A 26,292-nucleotide genomic window follows, 5' to 3' on the forward strand; every position below is an offset into this window, starting at 1 on the left:
GGGGGGGGAGTAGTTGGAGAAGGGGGGGTAGAAAAAAAAAGATAGGCCGGGTTGTTTGGTGGTGCGGGGGGGTTGGAAGGAGAAGTTGGGCGGTGGGGGGGGAGGCGGAGAGAATCGGTCGGAGGGGGGAGGGGAGGAGAGTCACTGGCGGGCGCGCTCGCCCCCTCCCTTCCCCATCACCCCGGCGCTTGCTCGCTCGCTGGCTCGCTCCCTCCCGCGCAAGGCGAGTCCGCCCTGCTTTCCCTCCGCTCCCCTCCCTCTGTTCCCTCCTCCTCCTCCTCCTCCTCCCTCCCTCCCTCCGCGCCGCTGCCGCCGTCCCTGCTGCCCCTGCCCCTCTTTTCTCCCTCCTCCCCCTGGCTCTGCTCCTCCTGCTCAGCCAGTGCCGCTCCAGCCACACTCGCAGGCAGACACGCGCGGCGGCGGACCAGCAGCAACCGAGTTGGCGGCGGCGGCGGCTCCCCAACAACAAGGCCCCGTACGTACCGGTCATGGCGGGAGGACGAGCGAGCGACTTGGCAGGCGAGGAGGGAAGGGAGGAAGGAAGGAAAAGCGCTGGCTTGAACCCCGCTGGTCTCTGGCGCGCAGGCCCCGCTGGCGGCCGCTGCCGCTGCTACGGCTAGGCAGCCGCCGCTGCTGCTGTCGCCACCGCCGGGGACATGCTTATTGTGCGCGCGGGGTTGAAGCGGCGGCGGCGGCGGCGGAGGTGGTTCTGCTGGTGGTGGTGGTGGAGGAGGAGGAGGCGGCGGCCTGGCTCCCACTCCGGGGTCCCCCCCCCACTTGTTTTGATTGACGGTGCGAGGAAGCCGAAAGGTGGAGCTTGGAGCAAAAGGGAAGAGGGGGCCCGGCCGACACCGCCAGCACCACCACTACTACCGCCGCCTTGCGCGCGCGCGCCCGCCCGCCCTGAGAGCTGGCCCGGAACTCCCGCCTCCCCCCCTCCACTTTGCTCTCGCGGCGTTCCAGGCAGCTCATTGGCTGCGGCGCCGCGCGGCCCGCGCTCTCACTGGCCCTCGCCTCCTGTCGCTCAGCCCGCTTGCGGGAGCGGCCCCCGCTCCCCTCCTCCCCCTCCCTTGCCGAGGTGGCTTCCTGTTTGCCAGGGTTTGTGTGAGAGACAATGAGCGAGGCCTTGCTCGGGTGGGCTCGGGCTGAGGTGGGGGGGGGGGGAGAGCCAGGCCGCGGCGGCCGCCTAAACCGACGGTTGGAAGGGAGAGAGGCCCTGAGGCAGCCGCGTCAGGGCTGTTGGCCTTTTCCCTCATGAGAAAGCTTTATAAAGCGCTTGAGGCCTGCTCCCCTCAGAGCGGTTCTCTCCTCGGGCCCTGCTCGATTTCCGTGGGAGACTCGGCAGGGTTTGAATTCTCCCTCGTTCCGGCTGCCACTCAGCGTTTTGTGACAGCGGCTCTAGGGAGGAGGAGGAGGAGGGAAAGTTGGAGGCTGCGCTTATGGACCGAAAACAAAACCATCCCCTCCCCCCCCCAAAATTAAAAAAATTCTCCAGTTAAAATGTCGGCGCGCTGCGGGCCAATCAGGCCTCGCTTGCGAATGTTTTGAAGGCCCTGAAGTGCCAGACCCGGGCCTTGTGCCTACGTGTTAATTTCATCTGTTAACTTTTTTCCAGAAGCGGGTTTCTTTTTTAAAAATATTGCAGGCCTTAGTTCCCACGAGCTAAAAGGACATTGATTTCCAGTATTTAGTCTCTGGTTAAGAGAGTTTTGAATATGAATGGGGCTTCGTCTTGGCGAATGAGCTTAGTAAAACATTTGAGTTTTAAAATTATAAACAGTTGAGCATCTCTAATTTCTAGGTGCTTTTAAATAATCAGCTTTTACATTGCTTACTGTGAGTTCATAGAGCAACATTAAAAAAAATACTGCTTAAAGCACAAAAGCAGTAAATCCACATTTCTCAGTGGCAAAACTGCCGTGATTATAGTGAAATTCCTACCAGTAGCACCTTAGAGACCAACTAAGTTTGTTATTGGTATGAGCTTTTGTGTGCATGCACACTTCTTTAGATACCTTTGTTTTTATTTTGACTACAGCAGACCAACACAGCTACCTACCTGCAACTGTGATTATAATGGTTCTGAATTGTTCCTGAAGAAAGCAATTCCATCTCCCACTGAGATCAATGGCGAAATATCCATTGATTTAATTCTAATGGATCGGGCGCTAATCCTCAAGCATTTCTTGAATTAGGATCTGTATAAATTTGTCAAAATTACATGGATGGTTTTTTTTAGATGTGTATTGGATTTTTGTTACTGAAAGGTGTCACACCAAAATGCACTTTAATTATAAATAGCATAGGGATTGTTTTATATATTTTTGCATAGATCCCTTGTGGAGTTTGAGGTTGGCTTGAAGGCAGTGTTGAACTCTTGAAGACATGCGTTCTGATACTGTCCATGTTTGCTAAGAATTAACTGATATTGTTAAGTGGTGCTTACGTTCTAGTAAGTGTACTCACAGGATTCCAGCAGCTATTTTACTATGGGGTGGGGGACTTCAGCATACAATCTGTGGTTAGTTCAGGACTTTTTGACATCTTAGTGACAAGCATTTAGTGAGCATAATAACTGACACAGCACGTGATGGGAATAAGTTGGATTCTATATGTTATGAAATACAGTCTGTTCATCAGATGTAGAAATTGCCAGGATTTGGTCATTATGTTCTAAGTGTAGGTACAATAGACCAATATACATGAGACTTCCTCCTTTTCTATGTCTATTTGTGGCTGGCCAAGAATGGATGGTGTTCATGTTATCAGATGGTGTGCAGCTATAAAACTGATCAAAGCAAAATAATTTTTCTGTTTCAGTTTTGGATTACTTTCAGTTAAGGCAAGGGAATAGTCATGAATTCATCCATATTTAAAATATTGCATATTTTCATTTTAAAGCACAAGCGAGTTTCCCCCTTATTTTGGTTGTGGGCGCAAGAAAGCTGAAAGGAGGCTTGCAGCAGAAGAGGGAGATCTGGCTTGACAGCACCATCACCACAACTACCTCCACCTTGCCTATCAGCTCAGACTCCCCCCCGCCCCTTAGTGCTCCTAGCAACTCATTGGCTGCAGTGCTCTGTGGCCTAGACACTTTCTGCCTCAAGCCAACAGCAAACCATGTAAATGAATAATGTGAGGTTTTTTTGTACCCCTGAACATATTGCATTAACCCATGATCCTGACTTAATAATAATGTAAACATGAAAATTAATACTGATTTATGAGACATTTGGGGCAGCTAATGTGAAAGTAGCTGTTGGGCACTGTTCACTGAACCCCAGTTCATCAGTGAAAGGGAATACAGAAATCAAAAGCTTGCAACCAATTCAAAACACTGAAAATCTTTCCTAAAAAGGGTTGTCTTGGTAATACGGCGAACTGCCATTAGGGAAGAAGCAAGGCCGGCCTTGGGAGGGATCAGTTCAGGCCGCAGTAGCGAGAAAGGCCTTTTCTCTTATCCCAGCCAGATGTATTTTCAGGAGACGGAAGAGGGCTTCCATTGATAGTTCTTAATATGTGGGAAAGGTTGTGTGGGAGAAGATGGTCCTTCGGATAGCATGTTCACAAACAGTAACGGTTAATGGATGTTTCTACAATCTTTGAAACTGCCAAGAAAAATATTGTCCCTGGAATATATAAATAACTGTAAGCAAACAGTGTCATGTTTGCCCCAGTTTGTTCTTTTAGATAGAACTTCTTCAAGTTTGATAAAAGGTCATGGATTCAGTTTTAGTGAAGAGCGAGAGTAGATTTCAATGTGTCTCTTTGTATTATGTTTTCTAGGGACACAATATATATATGCGCGCACACACACACACACACACACAGTGGACCCTCTGGATACGAATTAAATTTGTTCCGGGGGTCCGTACTTAATCTGAAAAGTCTGTAACTGGAGGCGCCGCTTCTGCGCACACACGCGGCATGATAGAGCGCTTCTGCGCATGCGCGCGCAGTGAAACCCAGAAGTATACACTTCCGGTTTTGCCACGTTCGCAACCCGAAAGTTACATATCCAGAGCAGTATGTAACTCGAGGGTCCACTCTGTGTGTGTGTGTGTGTGTGTGTGTGTGTGTGGTGGTGGTGGTGGTGTTGTTTAGTTGTTTAGTCATGTCCGACTCTTCGTGACCTCATGGACCAGAGCACGCCAGGCACTCCTGTCTTCCGCTGCCTCCCACAGTTTGGTCAAACTCATGTTAGTAACTTCGAGAACACTGTCCAACCATCTCGTCCCCTTCTCCTTGTGCCCTCAATCTTTCACAACATCAGGGTCTTTTCCAGGAAGTCTTATCTTCTCATGAGGTGGCCAAAATATTGGAGCCTCAGCTTCAGGATCTGTCTTTCCAGTGAGCACTCAGGGCTGATTTCCTTAAGAAACATTATATTATATATTATTATATTATATTATGTGTCGCCCAGAAAACATAATACGTACAAAGAGACATATTCAAATATATACACACACACACAAAAAAAAATCTGATTAAATGGAAAATGGCTTTTTTATTTTAATTGCCTTTGATCTATCCTGTTAAAGTTTTTAGTATAGTGCCTGTCTGACTGCAAATCTGTCTACGCTACTGTGCAATGGTACTGTGTTACACACCACATAGATGAAGCTGTCAAACTTGTGTTTTGAATACATTTTCAGGATTTGATGAGTAGGGCTTTTCAAATGGGGTTGAGACTCTGCATGTCTGGTGCATGCATACTCTTTCAACACAGGAGCAACAGTTTTCAAAGGTTGCTTATAGTGATACACACTCTATACATGTATAATGTTGAGAACCACAGTCATTTGCAGATATCAAACAAACACCAAAGAACAAATTAAACTCCAGATCAGAGAAAAGGTCCAACAATGACATGAAAGCGGAGTTCAATTTTTATTTAACCAACTGAACCCTATGCCTAGCCTGTGCTGTGGTATAGAATAATATGGAGCCATTAAAACACTTGAGCTTTGAGAGCAGCTTTCAGTACAGTGATAGATGTCACTGGCAATTCATGGTATCTGTTTCATATGTATTTTTACAGCCATCCCTATAGTAAAGTTTTGTTGTGGTTTACATGAAAAGAGCCTGCTACATCAGGCCCATGGCTCGCTTAGTCCAGCATCCTGTTTTCACAGTGGCAAACCAGATGCATGTGGAAAGCATGCAAGCAGGACGTGAACACAGCAGCACTCTGCCCACTTAGGACTGAAGGCAATGAGTATTCAGAAGTGGAACACAGCTATTGTGACTACTAGCCAATGAAGAGCTTTATCCTCCATGAATTTGTCTAATCCTCTTTTAAAGCCATCCAAGTTGGTAGCTCCCCATTTATAGAAGGTTCTCCCCAGGGAAATTCTGCTAGTGCCTTTAATTATACACCTTTAGGTGCCAGGCTAAAACGTTTCTCTTCAACCTGGCTGATTAATACTCAATGCCCTTCTAAATGCGTTTGGGGAGGGGAGGGGCATTCATTGGTTTATGTTTTTAAGGTTCTTGTTTCTATTATGTATTTCGTATTTTTATGTTACGAACCGTCCTGAGATGAAGGCGGGTATACAGATTTAATAAATGAAATAAAAATAACTGCTTTGGTAGTATTTGTAAATCTATATAAAGATTGTATGTTTATGTCAATTGTGACAGAATAACAAAATAATTTGATTTTTTTAAGATAGGAATGGTCTGGTAGTATGTTAGGTGACACTGAAAGCTGAATAGTAAAGCCATGTCACCAGTTAAATGGGACAAAGGTCTGAAACCTAGTCCTTAGAGTGGAAAATTCATCAGCCAGGCTGAAACGCCCTTCCCCCCCGGGGAAAAAAAGGAAAATTAGCTAGGTGGAAAATGTAAGATAGCAGACATTACCACATTTTCCCTTATCAAAGGCCCAGTAAGGTGTTTTTGATACCTTAAGTAGAAGTAATTGTGGTAAAGGAACCCATATTGTTTGACATTAAACATAAGTTGGCACTGCTAGACCCCCCAACATATTTTTTTTAAAAAAGCTTTTATGGGTTATTGTGAATATATTTTATTTGAAACATTTGTAATTTTTTACTTTTTTACTTTTTTTTACAGTGGCATGTGTAATGTATGCAAATCCACAGCAGCCAAACAATGCCAACCCCTGTACTGAAAGTAGTTCCAGGGGCTCAGCCAGAAAGAGGAGACGGGAAGACTTGATGCGTGGCCTGTGTATATTAGTTGATGAAGAGTATAAGGATACCAGAAGTGCCTTTCACATAGACTTGTGGAATAAAATGAATGAAGAGTCAAGCACTGGAGCGCACTGTATAAATACGGAATTTGTATGAGAACGTGGATTGGGATAGTAGTCCGGAAGGTAATGTATTTTCACAAAATATGCAAGGCTACCTTTGCATCTAGAAGGAAGCTGCGGCAAGCTGTACAAAAAAGAAGACAAAATGGTAGTGCCGTGTGCTGAGCGATGCAACAAAATTGTCGTAGTCCATCACCACTGACTCTGTATCAAGAACCAGATGTGATGCCCTTCATAATAAAAATGTATGTGTATTTAAGGTGCAAGGAACCCCAAGTCATGGCAGTATTGTCTATATATCACCGAGTGATTAACTCCAGATGACAGCAATTCCAGAGGTTCCACAAATGTTTTTCAAGCATATTCATTATGGTGCATTTGGTTGAAAGACCCAATAATATTAGAGGGCTTTCTAAAATACTCTCAGGTTTCTTACAGGCTTTATTCATGGAACAAAATTAGCCACAATAAGGGAGGTGTTTCCAAACAAGCGACAAGTGGACAGTGATAAACAGTTATTCAACAGGGTTGCCATGTGTTTGCATGCTATTCCATTTACTGAAGCTGGGTTGATGTGACAAACGCACATTGAAGCACAAAATAATTCAAAAGAACCCAAGGGCCTATGCATACATATAACATAGCTCAGAAATACTGCTGTTAAAGGCTTTTGAAATGACTGTGATGATCCAAACAGATTATAACATGGACATCACTGGTGTTTTCCATCATTACTGGGAAGCAAATATTTCCGGCTCAAGTTTAAAACACTATTTTAGAGGTCTGGTAAGAATGTTGTTATCTTGACAGAAACGGATTAGTTGACTCAGATACCCCTATATTGAGAGATCAGAAATAGCAAAGGAAAACATATTTTTCACCTAGCAAAATTTTCCTCAAGTTTTGGGGTGAGTCATCTTGGCCCAATATACTCTCCACCCATTTAAGGTACTAAAACAACCTTCAAAAACTCCTTTTCCTTTTGCTCAGAACAAGTACAAGCTGAAAGCTGTTTCAATGCACATGTTGGAGATCCTTACCACTTTGTATTGATACTACTGGTGATACATTCTACACAATAAAATTATATTTTTATACTTACACATTGTTTTCGCTGTAATATGCTTACCTGTTTCCATTCCTCCGCTTATTAGTTCATGGCCTAGATCAGTGTTTCCCAACCTTTTTCCGATCGTGGCCCCCTTCCAACCTTGTTTCCTTCCTGTGGGTCCCCCCCCCCCATGGGCATAGCCAAATAAGTAAAAATCAATACAAATCTGAGGTTCTGTCCCCACCCCTAACAAAAATCCTGGCTATGCCCATGGCCCCTCCCCCCGTCTTACTGGTAGAAAGGTAGCTATTTAAAAGTTTTGTTTGTAAATGGCACATGTTTTCTTTGTAATTCATACAAAATACAATCACATAAAATGATAGGAACATAATGAAACGTTGAAGCAGAAAACCATAGAATCATGGAAGGGACCCCATGGGTCATCTTTCCTAGTGCATGAGGGCGACCCATCTTCCATGTATTAAAAAAGTAAACAACACTTGCTTGACCCCACTTACTTGACACATATGGGGAAATCTACAGATACATTCCAAAAGGTGCACAGGGAGTTCTGTATATATGGGAGAATTTTAAAAAGCAAGTGGTCCTCACTGATCTACTGCAAAAATATCTTGTCATCCGGAGGAGCCCTGGCTGCCTAGATATAGCCCCACACACCCTTACTTGGGAGTAAGTCCCACTGAAAGTGTGGCTTCTGAGTAGACAGCTATTTACTAGATGCACGTCAGCAGCACCAGACTTGGCTAGGCGCTGGGATGAATTTTGCCCCATGCCTTGCAGAGCCAGGCTGAAACTGCTGATGGGCCCTTTGCTCGTCTGCAACATCCAAAGGCCCTGATCCACTAAGCACGGGTGGATGGCGCCCTGCGCCTTGCAGTCAGGCCCAGGCTGCCACTGGGCCCAGCACTGGTGGCAGCAACAAGCAGCTCTGGCTTGCCCAGCCCTACCCATACCCCAGCACCAAACTTACCTGACCTGGGGGCTCTGGATTGTGGGATGTACTGGTCATAACGGGAGCCTCAGTGATGGCCCTCTCCCACCGGAAACAAACCAGGACTGCTCCAAGAAAATGCACATGGCAAAAAGGAGCACCAGGCCCTGGTGCTTCCCCTCACGCAGTTATGATTGACCAAGCAGAGAGCCAGCCAATCAGGACTTTTTTTAAAAAAAAAATCTTTGTGGCCCCTCCCCATTTGCGTATTTTTCACCGGTCGCCCAAAATTCCTCATTTAGAGGGAGGCAGGGCAGTTCCAAGATGGCGATGGCTTAGCAAGCGGGCTTCGGATCTCTGCTGATAACAGGACTGTAATTAGTGCTATTTGCTACCCAGGGAGGTAATTTTTCCTCTTTTTTTACTTCTCTACTTTTAAACTTGCGGGACGCAGGTGGCGCTGTGGGTTAAACCACAGAGCCTAGGACTTGCCGATCAGAAGGTCGGCGGTTTGAATCCCTGCAACGGGGTGAGCTCCCATTGCTCAGTCCCTGCTCCTACCAACCTAGCAGTTCGGAAGCATGTCAAAGTGCAAGTAGATAAATAGGTACTGCTCCGGCGGGAAGGTAAAGGGCGTTTCCGTGTGCTGCTCTGGTTCGCCAGAAGCGGCTTAGTCATGCTGGCCACAGGACCCGGAAGCTGTACGCCAGCTCCCTTGGCCAATAAAGCGAGATGAGCGCCGCAACCCGAGAGTCGGCCACGACTGGACCTAACAGTCAGGGGTCCCTTTAGCTTTACCTTTACTTTTAAACTTACCAACCTACTGAGATTCTATCAGCACCTTCTTATCTATGCTATGAGGAACACCTTGGGCAAGTTCTGTGAAGCATCCTGGGCAGGCTGCCGGCTATTAACCACCAGCTCCTTTTTATACTTTGTTCCTGGATCTCCTGGCAGTCACCTGTGGCCCTCTTGGAATATCCTGGGGACCGCAAGGAGGCCACATGGCCTCCGGAAATGAGTGCTCTAGATCCTTTGTCATGGAGTATTCCTTGGATGGCCATTTCGTCACTTGAAATAGCCTTCTGGCAAACCAAACCGCCACTCCCCTTCATCTGGAATGAGAAGGTGGGACGCAGCAATTAAGGAGAAATACGAGTATTGCAGCCCAGTCTTCCTTCTGGCGTGACTTCCCTGAAAGAAGGTGACAGGGAGAATAATTGGAGCGCACCAGTTAAAACGAGAAGTCCTCCTCTTGCTCACAGACTCAGATCTATGTCTTCCTCCTTTTGAGCTGTTTCACGGCTCAGATAGGAAGGAGAAAAGAGATAGGGGCTGGACAATGCTGCTTTGAAGACTGGATCCAATCTGAGGGCTACCAGTTGCCAATCTCTTCTTTACATTCACGTTTTTTCATCAGGGAGGGCGACGATATGCTATGGGAGACGAAAGGCAATGAAAACCTAGAGTTGAAATAGGCGTCAACGTGAGCTAAGAAGCTATAATTGGTGTAGGGTTGTAAGGATGCCGCAATGGGCAAGGAGGAAATCGGTTATTTGAACTTCATTTCTTAGTTTCAAAAACAACCAACTTCAACTTTAAAAAAAGATCCCCTATAAGCGGAATAGGACTGTTGCTGTTTCCTCTGGCCTGACCAATTTAGAAATCGGGGCGATACAAAGAGATGTCTAATTTCCAATGAATGCAATGGACTGATTTCAAGTTCGGCTCTCATTATACTCTTACCTTGGGAAAGAAATATAGAAAAAGAACTCTGTTTCTAAAACATCTCGTGTGCTTATCTGCTGCTTCAACAGCACCAAAAAACAAACAAAGCATAATATGGAGGGGTGCCACATAAAACTTGCCCCAAATTTACTGCCTTTAAAAAGAAAAAGTTTTGTTTTAATCTTTCACTGGTTGGATTATAATAATGATCAGCTCTGTAAGAGGAATCGCCAAATCTCACAGCAGTGAAATGAAACTACAACCTTCCCAAGCAGTTACATTTTGCAATTTTATGAGCGAATAAATACCCTCTTTCGCCACATTATGATTGTCATTCCTTGTTTGTCTTTCCTTTTTTTAAAAACTGAAATAAATCGGAAAAGTATATATTCTACTCCCCAATACTATAGTTGCAGCTTCAGTAAATGATTGCATTTGATCTCAACATCAGTGATTTAATTAAACAAGTACATTTCTATCTTTTCCCCAGTTTAAAGGAGCAAGTACAGTAGCTTAAAGCCTTTACAGGTGTAGCACTGATAATTTTCTTTTTAAGAGAACAATGATATTTTAAAGTAAAAACAAAAAAGGATTATAACTTTTCAGGGCATCTCTGCCCTGAATTATGTTGTTAACACCACACCATAAAGTATTGATTTATAGGGCAATTAATCAATAAAGAGCGTTCTATCCAGAAGGGAACACGTATTTTGCTAAGTACTGTACTTCGGCCTTGCAAATGGCTATGGGCAAATGTTATTTCTGTTTCAAGTACTTCATTTTAAGTTCTGAGTTAAAGAGTTTTCTTTAATCATGATCAGGCAGCTTGGTGTTATGGATGGCCCACTACAGCAGCTTATACAGGATCTAATAAGAATAATAATTTTATTATTTACACCCCACCCATCCGCCTGGGTTGTCCCAGCCACTCTGGGTCGCTTCCAGCAAATGCAAAAGCAGAAAAAAACATCAAGCATTTTAAAAAAAAATCCCTATACAGGGCTGCCTTCAGAAGTCTAAAAGTTGTATAGTCACCAGGTGCGCTCAACAGACTCGCTATATTTGCTTTGTGTAGCGGCTCATATTGGTCCATGAAATAGGGAAACCTTTTGGCTCGCTAAGGAAAAAAAATGTATATTCTAAATAATGATGTTACAGCACTCTACGCAGTGTTCACTAGTTGCTGAAAAGAAAGGTGTAAGGAAAGGAAAACAAGGGATAACATACCCTCCAACATTTCTCCGATGAAGATTGGAGGAAGGCAGAGGGCCTTCTCGGTAGTGGCACCCGCCCTGTGGAATTCCCTCCCATCAGATGTCAAGGAAATAAACAACTATCTGACTATTAGAGGACATCTGAAGGCAGCCCTGTTTAGGGAAATTTTTGATGTTTGATGTTTTGTTGCTTTTTAATTATTATTATTAATATTCTGTTGGGAGCCTCCCAGTGTGGCTGGAGAAACCAAGCCAGATGGGCAGGGTATAATTTGTTGTTGTTGTTGTTGTTGTTGTTGTTGTTGTTGTTGTTGTTGTTGTTGTTGTTGTTATACGTCCTAAGAAAAAGCAGGGCATTTCAGGATCACATCAGAAACCAAGACGGCTTCTGTAAATCTGGAACTGTCCTTGTAAAATAGGGGTATTGTTTCTCAAGAGACTTTACTATTCACATTTAGTAGGCACAAGTTATCAGGCTTCTCAAGACTGTCCGGCAGTTTATCCTTTTGAGCCTTGCAGCTCTTTAAGTAACAATCAGGAATTTCAAGGTCCCCTTCACGGAATTTGTAACTCTTTCTTTCTGGGGTAGCGCTTGGCTCGCAAATTGCCTTCCTGCAGTTTCAATGCTAGCCGCCCATCTAAGTTCTTTCTCTCACCTTTTCCTTCCTTCCTCTTCAAGAGACAGAAGAGGGCATGTGGAAGGGTTTGCATTGTGCAGAATCTCAAGCAGTCCTCAAACTGATCCATCACAGCAAAAGGGCAGCACATCTCAGGGGCAGAACACAACTGTGTTTGCTAAGGTGCCTTGTAAGCCAGGGGCATGCTGTTGGAAACATTTCCCTTGCACACTTGCGCACGCACGCACACACACACACCAGACATATTCTTGACTCATAATTGCTAAATATAGAACTGGCGCTTTCAAAAGCATTTAATGTCCCCCATCTGAAACTGTCAGGAAGAATGGTGACGAAACAGTCTTCTTCCTTGGCGATCACTCGTAGCCGAGTAAGATTGTCTTCCTTGAACACGGTTTTAACAGTGAGACCATAAGTGACTGTGGAGGCCAATTCTGGATCCACGCGTCCTTCCACAGTGGGGACATTGGTTTCCAGGTGGGAGTTGATCAAGGTGAGGGTTTGCCAAACATGCCTTTCTCTTAGCTCGTTTTTCCCTTTCGTCCTGAGTTCAAGCGTCTTCAAACACCTTTGGTAAAGGCTGTTCTCCAGTTGGAGTGCTCACAGGCCAGTGTTTCCCAGTTGTTGGTGTTTATACTACAACAGTACATCAGCCTTCGCCAACCCAGTGTCTTCCAGGTGTTTTGGACTACAGTGGTACCTTGGGTTAAGAACTTAATTCATTCCGGAGGTCCGTTCTTAACCTGAAACTGTTCTTAACCTGAAGCACCATTTTAGCTAATGGGGCCTCCCGCTGCCGCAGTGACGCCGGAGCACAATTTCTGTTCTCATCCTGAAGCAAAGTTCTTAACCCGAGGTACTATTTCTGGGTTAGCGGAGTCTGTAACCTGAAGCGTATGTAACCTGAGGTACCACTGTACAATTCCCATCAGCCCCAGCCATAGTGGCTGGGGCTGATGGGAGTTGTAGTTAAAAACAGCTGGAGGGTGCCAACTTCCTGTTCTTATTTATTAAACTTCTGTCCTACATTTCCTCCCAAGGAACTTCGGGTAGCAAAAAACTAAGTAATTTTTTTTTTAAAGAAAGCATATTTAAAATGTTATCTAGAAACACTGCCCCCAGGGGGGACAGCTGCCCCCCTAAATCAAGTAAATAAATAAAAAATACTTAACTAAAAGTAGAAATAATCAGAATATTGGAAATTGAAATGCTTGTGGAGGTCACATGGATGCTGCTGCGGTGGATTCTAGCGACACAAGTGGCAACGAGACTGAGCGATAGGCATGGCTTCTGCAAACTGACCAATCACGTTGCAGGTACCTCGGTTCTGGAACAGGACAGGTGGATGCCCTGCCCCCCCCCATAAATCCTGGCTGCACCTGTGCAAGAATCATACCACTAGGCCACCTTTCAATTATTTTAAGATAAAACAGAACTAGAAACAAACCCATTCTCTCCCCCGTCTCCATAAGAGATTATGGAGGAAAGTTCATTCCTTTTGCTTCCTCCCACACAAAAAAGCCCATGGATCTATTTGTCTGCAACGTGGCAGGCAGAATCCACTCTAGAGGGACTGCCTTGTAAATTTCATCCATTTTGGTCCAAAGGGGAGAATATTATTGCTATATTTTTCATAATTGTGAATGGGGATCTTGTGCCGATTGGCTCAGAGCCCAAAACACACACTCTCTCAAAGCAGAGAGCGCCACACGGAAACAGATCAGAATTTTTAAAATTGCATAAGTGCAGATTCCAGGCAAATCTTGGCACTAGCGCACACTTCTATTATACAGTGGGAAATAGCTATTAACCAAAAACTGCCAAGGAAAGGTTGAGAAACAGGTTGAGAGGGCTTCCTTTCTCCTTCCCACATTGCATTGCATTGAAGAACATGTTTGGTATGGCTTGTGACACAATGAATGTGTTTATCCTTAGCAGGTTTGCAGCAGCAGCAGCAACAAAATGCCAAGCAAAAAAGAAACCCAATGTACGAAAACAAATTTGAAGCGAAGAGCTGCAGAACTAGAATTCAGTGGACGATTCTGTCATTGGAAAAAGAAGCTGAACAGAACACATATTAGTGGAAATAACATACAAAGAATCAATTCCATTAGGGGTAATTGCTTTGCACAAATGTGTCTATTAAGCAAAATTGCATCTCAAAATATGTCTATTAGGAGAAATTTGCCTCTAAATGCCAGTGAAGTTTCATGAGAACTTGGGTGGGGGAGAGAGAGAAAATAATTGCAAACTGACGCAGAAATGTTGAGAACTGAACTTCGATTAGAAAAACGAGAAACTGGGGAAACTCCTAAATTTCCCATTCCCCAGTCTAAGACCAAAATGTCGTCTCCCAACAATAAACATGGAAAGAGCAGCTCAGTCTTTTTCTGATTACCACATCTGCATTTCCTGTTTGGGGGGAAACAGCCATTTAAACATTTTATTTGTGCATTTATTTCATATATTTGTATCCTGCTCTATCAGTCCAAAGGGTTTCAAACATAGGTGTGCCATGCTCAATTGACAGAAGTGCACCTATATAAGTTTGGTGAATTTTCAACCTTAAATTTTAAATTTCAACCCTAAATTTTCAACCCTAAAGAGCCAGTGTGGTGTAGTGGTTAAGAGTGGTAGTCTCGTAATCTGGTGAACTGGGTTCGCTTCCCCGCTCCTCCACATGCAGCTGCTGGGTGACCTTGGGCCAGTCACACTTCTCTGAAGTCTCTCAGCCCCACTCACCTCACAGAGTGTTTGTTGTGGGGGAGGAAGGGAAAGGAGATTGTTAGCCGCTTTGAGACTCCTTCGGGTAGTGATAAAGCGGGATATCAAATCCAAACTCTTCTTCTTCTTCTTCTTCTTCTTCAGAATGGGAAAACCTGCATGTCAGCTGCGGTCATCCAGCAGTGGAGGAAACCTCTCGGGCGCCTGGGGCGACGCACCCAGGGGCGGGGCGAGCCACCCGTAGGGGTGGGGTGCACCGCAGGGCCTCCAGAGTCTGCCTGCCTCCTCCCACTCAGCCGTCCTACAGCTGAGGGAGAGGCAGTGGGCGGACCGTTTGGGCAGCGCGGAGCCTGCCGCGCCCCGGTAATTGGGTCTCTCCCAGGAGAGACGCATGGCTCGGGCACGCTTCAGGCCCCGCAGTGAGTGCAACCCAACATTTTATCACCCCCCTCAGTAGTGACACCCAGGGCAGAGCACCCCACAGCACCCCCTTCCTCCAACCCTGGGATCATCCCCCCAATATATCACTTAAAGGTAAAGGGACCCCTGACCATTAGGTCCAGTTGTGACCAACTCTGGGGTTGCGGCGCTCATCTCGCTTTATTGGCTGAGGGAGCCGGCGTACAGCTTCCGGGTCATGTGGCCAGCATGACTAAGCCGCTTCTGGAGAACCAGAGCAGTGCACGGAAACGCTGTTTACCTTCCCGCCAGAGAGGTACCTATTTATCTACTTGCACTTTGACGTGCTTTCGAACTGCTAGGTTGGCAGGAGCAGGGACTGAGCAACAGGAGCTCACCCCGTCGTGGGGATTCAAACCGCCGAGCTTCTGATCGGCAAGTCCTAGGCTCTGTGGTTTAACCCACAGCACTACCCACATCCCTTAATATATCGCTTAACCCATGGCAAATCATAAAGACGGTTGCCCCATTAAGAAATTCATCTGTGGTTGAAATTGAGAGAACTCTCACCTTTCTTGGTCTACTTGTTACAATCTGATAGCATTTATGCTACTATAAACTGTTTACACCTATGGTGCTTGAAACGTCTTTCTCATTTTTTGCTGCTGACTCACAGTTTAGCAAAGCAGCCCATGCAGAGCATCAAACAACATTCTGTTGCTCTCTCCTCCTAGTCCAGGCATAGGCAAACTTGGCCCTCCAGCTGTTTTGGGACTACAACTCCCATCATCCCTAGCTAAAAGGACCAGTGGTCAGGGGTGATGGGAACTGTAGTCCAAAAACATCTAGAGGGCCGAGTTTGCCTATGCCTGTCCTAGTCTATAGGTGTCACTGAGGTTCTGAAATACTGGGTGCAGTTTCAGTTGGCTGCCGTTCCAATGGGAAGGGCCATAGATAAGTGGTACAGCCTCTGGTTCTTAAGGAGAAGGCCTTCAGCCTCAATCTGCAGCATCTCTGCATAGGGCTAGGAGAGACCCCTGCCTGAAACCCAGGACATCCTCTGCCGGTCAGTGTAGACTATATTGAGCTAGATAGACAAATGCTCTGACTCAGTATGTCAGTTTTCCATGTTCCTAACTTTAACAGCAACACGCACCCTGCGCAGAGGAGATTCATGGTCCACTGTTTTTATCAAAAAGAAACATTCATCATCCAAATCTCAGAATGGAGAGCTAAAATCACAGCTAAAGCATTCCTTCTGTGCAGCAAAGCCCTGCTAGTTAGAAATTTCATGGAAGCATGTTTTTTCCCCAGCTCTCCCCCAGGAACCGTTCATTCAACACACACAATAACGATTGTTCCCTTTACTAAGGCTGAACACAATAACCAGATCTTTATAGAGGATAATTAACAGCCAGCAGTAAGTCTTAGCATTAATTCAGTTGAGTATGAATGACTTATGAAAATTCTCTTTGCTGTCGAAATAATAGGCTATCATACCATTCACATATGTTTGGCTCTTGTGCAATATTGTATTTAATGGATTTCATAATTCAATATGAGGAATTAAATGGGCAATGATATGATTTTATGTACATTCGTATTTATAGAACTATTGATGAATATGTTTCTCCTGCTGTCTGTTCTTAATTAAATCTATCATTCATTTGTACTTGTCAGATAACTCTTTCCTGTCTTGCAATCTTTTAGCAAAGGTTTTTGCACAAGGAGAATTGAGTTACAGTGAACCAGGAGATGTTCAGGGAATATTCAGGATATTGTGGAGGTGCTGGAGCTAGGCAGGTGTAGACCGGGGGCATGGTCTGGAAGAAAGACTTCCTTGGTCCCCTCCCTTGTAGGGCCAGATCATCATCAAGTATTTTGTTGTCCTCATTTTTAAGCAAACAGACATATATTTGCAACTCCTGGGCTACAACACGAACCAGAAAGTAATCATCAGATATTGCACTTCTTTTCATTTTGCAATTTTTATTACGTTTTTGTATGTTTTTGGAAGCCACCCAGATGGGTGAGGTAATAATAATAATAATAATAATAATAATAATAATAATAATAATAATAATAATAATGTTCTTGTCTCTTTAAAAACCCCATATTTTAGGATAACATAGGCTCAGACATACACACACTTAGAAAAAACATATGCGGTAAATTTTGTGATAAACCTAAGTGCATGTTTAAATACACATTGTTGGAGTTTTCCTTTCTTTAAAAACATGCACACACATGCTTATTATTTATTGAATTTATATACCACCCTATACCTGCAGGTCTCACGGCAGTTCACAAAAAGGTCACACTATATGAAATAAAAATGAAAACAGTAATCCAATAACACGCTGCCACCCCAAAAAAGAGCCACATTTTAAAGGGTATAGGATGTTGATCGGGTGAGCCAAAGGCCTGGTTAAAGAGGAATGTTTTTGCCTGGCGCTTAAAGGTGTATAATGAAGGAGCCAGGCGAACTTCCCTGGAGAGAGCATTCCACAGACGGGGAGCCACTACAGAGAAGGCCCATTCTCATGTTGCCACCCTCTGAACCTCTCGAGGAGGAGCCTCTCAAGGGCTTATGAATGAGCATGTGTGAAATTGCAATGGACCAGAAACAGACAGATCTGTCTACTCCTCCTGTCCTGTGTTTGACATGACCCACATGCATAGTTTCTACACAGGCTCATCTCAAGCCTTATCCTGCCTGCTGCTCCCACTGCTACTGCTTCGTTGCAGCAGACGTACGGGAAGTGGAGGTATCTCGCTGAAAAAGAACAAAGCGCAGGTCAGTGCTGCATGCTTTTGTGCCCCCTTCCTTCACCAGGCAGTTGGCAATCCTCACAATCCTCTGACAGATTGCAGCTGTGATCTGACCACGCTGTGAAGCACAGTTGCAGCAAGAACGGACACCATTGGAGGAGCTAGGTAGCATCTGCCTGCAAAAGCACTGCCACTTGAAGGTAAAGGTAAAGGGACCCCTGACCACTAGGTCCAGTCGTGGCCGACTCTGGGGTTGCGGCACTCATCTTGCTTTATTAGCTGAGGGAGCCGGCGTACAGCTTCTGGGTCATGTGGCCAGCATGACTAAGCCGCTTCTGGCAAACCAGAGCAGCGCACGGAAACGCCGTTTACCTTCCCGCTGGAGCGGTACCTATTTATCTACTTGCACTTTGATGTGCTTTCGAACTGCTAGGTTGGCAGGAGCAGGGACCGAGCAACGGGAGCTCACCCCATTGCGGGGATCCGAACTGCCGACCTTCTGATCGGCAAGTCCTAGGCTCTGTGGTTTAACCCACAGCGCCATTTGAAAGTAGTCACTAAAAACTGGCCTGTTTTTAACATTAAAAAAACCTTCCCTATACAGTGGTACCTCGGGTTACAGACACTTCAGGTTACATACGCTTCAGGTTACAGACTCTGCTAGCCCAGAAATAGTACCTTGGGTTAAGAACTTTGCTTCAGGATGAGAACAGAAATCGTGCTCCGACGGCGCGGCAGCAGCGGGAGGCCCCATTAGCTAAAGTGGTACCTCAGGTTAAGAACAGTTTCAGGTTAAGAACGGACCTCCAGAATGAATTATGTTCTTAACCCGAGGTACCGCTGTACAGGGATGCCTTCAGATGTCTTCTAGCGGCTTGCATAACTTACTTATCCCCTTGACTCCATAACTCCATACCCTCCTATGAAAACAGGGACATCCTACCATACTTTCCAACATATCTCCGAAGAAAATAAGGACGTCCTAAGGAAAAGTGGGACATTCTGGGATCAAATCGGAAATCGGGACAGCATCTGTAAATCCAGGACTGTCCCTGGAAAATTGGGACACTTGGAGGGTCTGTTTAAATTGGGCGGGGGGAGAGAGAAAGGTTCTCTGAATTCTCTGGGGGGGGGGCACAGGTGCTACCAGAAAAAATCAGGGAGGGTACAGAAGGAGAAAAGTACATTTCTAGGTGGGTGAACTGTATCGTACATATTAAGATCTCTGAAGGGTATATGTTAATGATAGGAGTCCAACACTGACTTTTTCTGTTCCCCCTGCCCCCCTCCCCCCCCCTCAGGTCAGATCCAGGAATAGATCCTGTGACATTTTCCAGGCCACGAAGACAAGGCAGCTCCAGTCATATAGTTCTTCCCTCAGACAGCTGACTATAGTTATAATTATAGTTAATAATGATAATAGTTAACATTATATAATTGTAATAGCAGCTATTACAACTATTTCCCCATAGCAATTAAAATGTTTGTGAACATGCTGTGGCATCACAGCAGTTGAGCGAATGCTTCTCCTAGTATTTGATAGGCCGCCCAAAGCATTTTCGGGTGTATAAACAATGCATTCTCTTCCTAAAGGATTTGCAATCTAAACACTTATTACATTGACTGCTGTCCCAGTTTGAAACATATGCTCTGTACTTACAACCATGTGCCACTGAATAAAATTGATTTACAGTCTATCTTAACAGTTCATGCAATATACTCTATCTCCTAACCATTTAGAAAAACACAAGGAAGGGGAGACATAAAACGGATAAAGGCAAATGGAATAGCTCTCACAAAGTTAATAAACAGGAAGCAGTGCTTTTTTCTAACTATTCAACGTAGTCACTTCACAAAGCAGAGCACGGCTCCACCAAACTCAATACATTAGTGCTTTAGGCTGCATTCTTGTGCACATTACCTGAGAGCAAGTCCCTTTGAACTCAACAGAGGTCCATTCTGAGAAGAACTGTGTAAGGTTGCCTGTTGATGGTTCATCATAACCATCACACATTTAAAAATAACGCTTAGTCCTTAAATGGATATGTTTCTATTCTATAATAAGAAAATAAATTGTGATCCAAACATGCCACCATAAACAGCAAACACCATGCACCATAATATTAAGGAAGTAGCATCAGGACTTTATTTCAGCTGCCCATTTAAGACCAGTCTCTTTACACAGGCCTTTTATGTTGTTTTATGGGTGTGTGATGTCCACCGCCTAAACACTTTGTTTATTGTGTGGTGCACAAGCCTATAAAATGAATGAGTGAAAAAAAGAAGCAGCTATTTTTTGTTTCTGCCCTCCTTTCAGCTGACAGATTTGATGTTCAAACTGTGTTTTATTTCTGGGCTGGCTAGGTACTTATTATGAGTGGTTTTATTAATGTTGTGGTTATACTGGAATGTTTGTACTGTATTTCATCTCATCACTGTGGAAATTTGTGTTTGTGTACAAGCCGGCTTGGGAGACTTCTGTTCGTAAAGATGCCCTATAAATGTGAAATATGCCCAAATCAATAAAAATACCATATATTGTCATATCCTAGTTTTTAAAAACAGGTCAGGACTACTGAAAAATCTGCATCTCTTGACTACATGCAGATTGCCACAGAATAGAAAGACCTATAGCACAATCTTATGCATGTTTTTCCCCACCCTGAAGCTCCATTGACTTCAACAGGGCTGACTTCAAAATGCAGTGGTACCTCGGTTTTCAAACGTAATCCATTCCAGAAGACCATTCGAGTTCTGAAACGTTCGAAAACCCAAAACTCAATACAGTGGTACTTCGGGTTAAGAACTTCATTTGTTCTGGAGGTCTGTTCTTAACCTGAAACTGTTCTTAACCTGAGGTACCACTTTAGCTAATGGGGCCTTCTGCTGCTGCCATGCCGCCAGCGCACATTTTCTGTTCTCATCCTGAAGCAAAATTCTTAACCCGAGGTAATATTTCTGGGTTAGCGGAGTCTGTAACCTGAAGCATCTGTAACCTGAAGTGTCTGTAACCCGAGGTACCACTGTACCCGACAGCAAGGCCTCAGGATCTTGCCCTCAGTGGAAGCCACGTTTCATGTTTGACTTCCAAGGCGTGTTTGAAAACAGAAGCATTTACTTCTGGGTTTACGGCATTCGGAAACCGAAATGTTTGTCAACAGAAATGTTCGGAAACCAAGGTACCACTCTCTGTGTGTTTAGCTGTAGGTTCCATTTATAAAAGACTCCATTTTGGACCTAGAAACTGCACACATTATCTAGAAACAAAGCCAGGTGTTTAGGTTGTGTCGATTTATTTTATTTTTTCCAGAAGGAAGGAGACATTGTTTTGCTCAGTGCATTAGAAGGATAACCTCAACTGTGCGAATAATTGCTACACAGAAAGCGATACTCACAGATGGTGCTTACAGAAGCTGAAAGAATCCACTTTTTGAGGGGGAAAACTGTGGGAGCCTACAGAGCATCAGTCCTCCTGACAAGAGATGAGGGTAGCATGAGAAACTCTTGCTGTGACAATGACCAATATCACCTAGAACCAAGCACCTATAGCATATAGCAATCTGCGAAGTACTTATAAGACCAGGTAAGATTACCTGGAGCATTACAGGAACCTGCTATCATCAAAATATGTGTTAAATTACAGGACCCCCCCCCAAAAAAAAGCAGTGTGATTGTCTGGTAAGCACAGAAATGCTGAAAATATGCTATCGTTGTTGTGAGGGAGGAATTCGCCAAATCAAAGTAATCACAGCCTGGTTCATGAGAACATTTGGATGGATTTGTATTCCAATCAAATTTGAGAGTCAGATTTCTGAAGTGTTCTGTAATGTTCTTTATAGCGTTCAAGTGTTGCCGCTGAATTTTTATACTGTTAAGTAACAGACCAAAAGGAATGGGGAAAACATCTTTAATATAAGTGTTTTGATTTTGCTCAGCTCAGACTGCAGTAAAACTATTGATTTATCTACGCTTTGAGAACGCTGTTGGCTGCTGTTTGTAAATTCTGTTTGCCATGCGAGAGATGGCACAGGCCAATTCACTTGGAAACACCGCAAATAGGTGCACGTCAGTCTGAACTTTCTCTGTGGCTTATCAGTGCTATTTTTCTAGAAAAAGAGGCAGCAGAACTCACCATGAACGCCTCCCTTGTTCTCTTATAATGGCAACGGCGCCCACCTGAGAGGTACTGGAAGTGAGTTCTGGAGAGTTCCAGCTGAAGAAAAAGTCCTGCTGCAGATCATTGCATAAGTGAAAAGGTTGGCATAACTTAATATGACAGGAAACCCTCCATTTTGAATTTTCCTGACCCTGGTACTAGTCTGATTTCAAAAATTCATCCTGGAAGACATTTAGAAAAATCCTGAGCTCCTCACACCTTAAACAGTATAAGGATCGGCACATGTAATTCAAGCTACCATTAAAATCTGCTTAACACCTGAATGGATGCCATCATGATAATGGTGGGATAACTTTGAGACAGCAGCCTGACAAGCATGGCCAGTTTGGTCATTTTCACTAAAACCATGTTCTTTCTACTGTTAATTAAGCAAGATGAGCAAAGTGGGAAGGAAGCCAGAGACTCTGGGATACAACAGCACAAGGAAACTGTGGGAATTATAGGACCTGCTCATCTCAAAGCCCCCTCCCTTCTCCATTGGAGTGCACTGACTAAAAATAGTATGAAAACTCTAGTTTTTGAATGCTTAGTTACCTCTCAAAGGTCCAACGAGAATTCAAGGAACCCACACCTGCGTCACATTAAGGAAAGGTATACTCTGCCTCTCTCCCACCCACCATTTTAAAACTTTCTATTAGTGTGAGTTCTGTGGCAAAATTGTCCCGCTCACTTCTGTCAGCTTACGAGAATAGTTATAGATGCTCTCACTCTTTAGCTCAAGGCTTGTATGTATTGCAGGATTTTGCTGCCTGCTTGAACTGTAATGTTGCTGTCTGAAGCAGCATTTATCTATTCTGTCGCTTTCATGTTCTATAATCAGCCAAACTTTCTTTATACCTTTTGTGTGGGAACTTCTTTTGGGCATAGGATAATGTCGGCAGAGAAACCAGCCCCCACGGCAGGTTGCCAGGAACAGACAAGACAAGGAAAAGTCCTTACCATCTGCTTTTATTCAATATTCAACAGCACTACCCCCTCTTACGGTTGCCACTTAGGACCATCTGTCTCCGAGCTCTTTGCTCTCCTACTTTCAAGGCCCGCCAGGTTCTGGGAGATGGTGGGTCTGGAATGCTTTCTAGTGATAATGTGTCAGCCAGCTGCTCCGTCTCTGTCTCCTCCTCCTCTCCTATTATTTCCCAGCTTTTCCCCTCATCTGCCTCTGAGCTGTCACTTCCCTCAAACCCCTGTTGTAATTCTGAACTGTCTTCTTCTCTGGGAGGGTCAGGCTGGGAAGGCAGTCTCCACCATTCCTCCTCTGCCCAGTCCCTGACAGATATGGGTAAACACATATTAATAAAAGAACGCACGTTGTAACTCTAGCAAAAGATCCCGAACCTTTTTTGTAGTGTGTGTATGAATAGACAAGTGCTAGACACGCATGTGGGTTCAGGCACATACTTGTAACAACACCAGCTTTGTCATGAACGGTTGGGAGTGCAACATGGCTCAGTTCAAGTGTAACAGGAAACCATGGTTTTCTGCTATGTGAGCAAGCTTGGGTTTGCATGATTCTTGCTCTCCTCTCATCCAAATTCATAATCACACAGAGTTGAGCAAGAGCTCACACTTTAATGTTTATTTACAGGGGCATATACTCTGCCCTACAAATAATCCCCAGAGCATCTCACAAGGAATCAAAATGACCACAAAGCAAATATAAAACTAAACTATTGAAAACAGCAAAAGTTAAAAAGTGTAATCTTTGAAAGCGATCAGCGGAACAAATATAAAAACAGCGTAAAAGTGATCAGCAAAGGTAAATAATTTGTGTTTAGAACCCTGGGAAAAGAAACAAGGTCTTAAACTAACACTGAAATTACATCAAAGTGGGTCCCGAGGAGAGTATTCCATGACTGGGGTGCCACCACCAAGAAAGCCCTTTCCCCAGTAGCCACCCACCATAGATAGAGAGAGCACCCCCAAATAACCTCTGTTGATTATCTTAACCATATAAAAGCAGACAAATTGGGAGACAATAGGTCTTTTAAAAAGTTCCTCATTATATCCAAACTCAGGAAAGTGTGGTTTATTTAAATGCGAGTTATTTCTAACTAGGATCAAATCACAAGTTTCTGATTCACCAGCTGCAGTTTAAACTAACTACGTTTCCCTCAGTTTGGATGCAAAGTTTGGAGCTTAAAACTTCCACTCTCCTCCCTATAGCCACAAAAAGAAATAACGACTCACTGTGGCTTCTTCACACAGTAAGGAAGGAAATATTGTATGTGAATTTGTTTGGGGATTGTGAGGTTAACTTGATAAACCTGACCTGTCCAGGGTTCAAATTGTGAGGGAGGAAACCCATTTAAGAGATGATGGGTGCTTGCTTAGGAATGGGCTGCCCAGTTAAAATTTTGTTTCATTTTTATCATATTACGTATTTATTTTCACTTTGTTTTATTATGTTTTTGATTTTTGTAAACTCAGATAAATTGATACAAATGTCCATCTTTAAGCCAAAAACTAGCCGTTTCTACATACAACCATCACATGTGGGGAAATAAAAATATGTTTAAAAAACAACCACCGCTCAGGGACATTAAAAAGGTGGTCGGGGGTGGGGGAGTTCCTGCTACCCAGGTACAGGGAATTACAAACTTCCATAGCAATTACTTTGGGTTATGCTTGAAAGAATACAATGGTGGTTGGTTTAATCACAGCTGGAGAGGGGGAGGCGGCCTATAAGAAGGAAGTTGAGCAGTTGGGGGAGTGGTGCAGGAAAAACAACTTACTCCTTAACTTAAAGAAAACAAAACAGAAGGTACAGGGTTATAAAGACTAGGACTAGCCGCCTAAGAAACAGTTTCTATTCAAATGCGATTTTGGTTTTAAACGCAGTGTAAGGTAGTCTCTATGGGAGTATATTGTATTTAATTATGGGGTATCAGAGTTTTTAGGGGGCTAAGCAGGCTGGGATAGCTGGGATAGCAGGCTTGTTGGTTTCTGAATGTCTGATGTAGATTTTCAATTTCGTTGTTCTGTATGGGACAATGACAATAAAGATTATCGTATCGTATCGTATCAAGACATTGTTTCAATAGATTGCATTTTGCCATTTCCCTTCTCTTACTTTACAGCAAGCTTGGACATTTGATACCTTGATCACTTTGAGAAACTGTCAGCAATTTTACACGGCCACCTAATTGGAGCTGCAAAATAAGTAGTCATTTACTCCTCTTATTATTATTATTATTTTTTAAAAAGGCAGCCAAGGTATATTCTTCTGATTTTTTAATAGACACATCATGCAACATAATTCAAGAAGCCCCCCCACCCCAGATCACCAGGCCATTACAAAACTGAGTTTGCTTTGGAGCCTAATATTTAATTGAGTTTTTGCTATTAACATTTGCCGACACTCGAACATAGGAAATGTCAACACGAAGCGGTAATGCCATATAACGTAATGGATGCCTTTTGTCTATATTCTGCTGTAATGGATAGAAGACAGATGGCAGCCTTACTTTTCAAATCCCTGCCATGTAATAGTATGATTTCCCGCCCCCCCCTTCCTCCCCGGTCTTGCTTCTTGACAGCCTCTCTTTTAGTTGCTGTAAAGCAGACTCCGTATTTGAGATACTGTGTGCATCTCTGTAAGTTAAAAATGGTTTCTCTTAAATGGGCTTCAATGGAGCGGAAAGCCAGTAGTCTCCAGCCTCATGTCAAGAATTACTGTCAAGAAAGTGGACCCTGGCGCCAATTACCTTGTCCTACAAATGTTCCATATTCAAATACAAAGGCCGCTTCCCCCGGCAATTCTGCTTTATGATAAATCGAAAGTTCAATAAACTGGCTGAAACAAACTGGTCTCGTCAGAACAAATGGCACTGCTAGTCCTGCAGTTGTACAGTCATACCTTGGATCCAGAACGCCTTGGTACTTGAACGTTTTGGCTCCCGAACGCCGCAAACCCGGAAGTGACTGTTCTGGTTTGCGAACATTCTTTGGAACCCGAACATCCAACGGGGCTTCCGATTGGCTGCAGGAGCTTCCTGCAGCCAATCGGAAGCCGCGCTTTGTTTTCTGAATGTTTTGGAAGTCGAACGGACTTCTGGAACGGATTCCATTTGACTTCCAAGGTACACCTGTACTTGTTAAGGGGCATTGATGAACCTGCATTAGGGATTCCTGGTGTGGTTAGTGTTTATGAACGTATGAAGCCACCTTATAGTATGGCCAGATCATTGGCCCATCTCAGTGGCCGAGAGTGGATCTCCAGAGTCTCTGGCAGAGGTCTTCTCTATCACTTGCTATCAGTGGCGTGCAGTCAGTTGACTATGGGGACTAGGCTAGTCCCCTAAATGTTCCCATGGCGCCTCCCTCACAAGGAAGCTTCTACCCAGCTCAGGGAGGGATG

At 44.2% G+C, this 26,292-nt stretch overlaps 1 protein-coding gene and 2 long non-coding RNA genes across 3 annotated transcripts in view; 2 read left to right on the forward strand and 1 right to left on the reverse strand.

The window, feature by feature from the left end:
• The window catches only part of SP3 (Sp3 transcription factor), a gene marked incomplete at its 5' end in the record, with an annotated part of 25,063 nt that extends 24,138 nt beyond the window's left edge, over positions 1-925 (reverse strand). The window contains one exon of the mRNA XM_083628717.1: positions 484-925. Within this exon, the coding sequence (XP_083484843.1) occupies positions 484-490 (7 nt within the window). The remainder of the gene's footprint in view (positions 1-483) is intronic.
• Positions 11-7,381, forward strand: LOC310743409. The gene is made up of 2 exons (XR_014539003.1): positions 11-475; positions 6,079-7,381. It is a non-coding gene; the product is annotated as an uncharacterized lncRNA (long non-coding RNA).
• Positions 3,300-5,811, forward strand: LOC310743521. The gene is made up of 2 exons (XR_014539058.1): positions 3,300-4,066; positions 4,105-5,811. It is a non-coding gene; the product is annotated as an uncharacterized lncRNA (long non-coding RNA).
• Positions 7,382-26,292: the final 18,911 nt, after the last annotated feature.

This window comes from Podarcis filfolensis (genome assembly GCF_964270895.1).
Source record: "Podarcis filfolensis genome assembly, chromosome: 1".
Lineage (NCBI taxonomy): Eukaryota > Metazoa > Chordata > Lepidosauria > Squamata > Lacertidae > Podarcis > Podarcis filfolensis.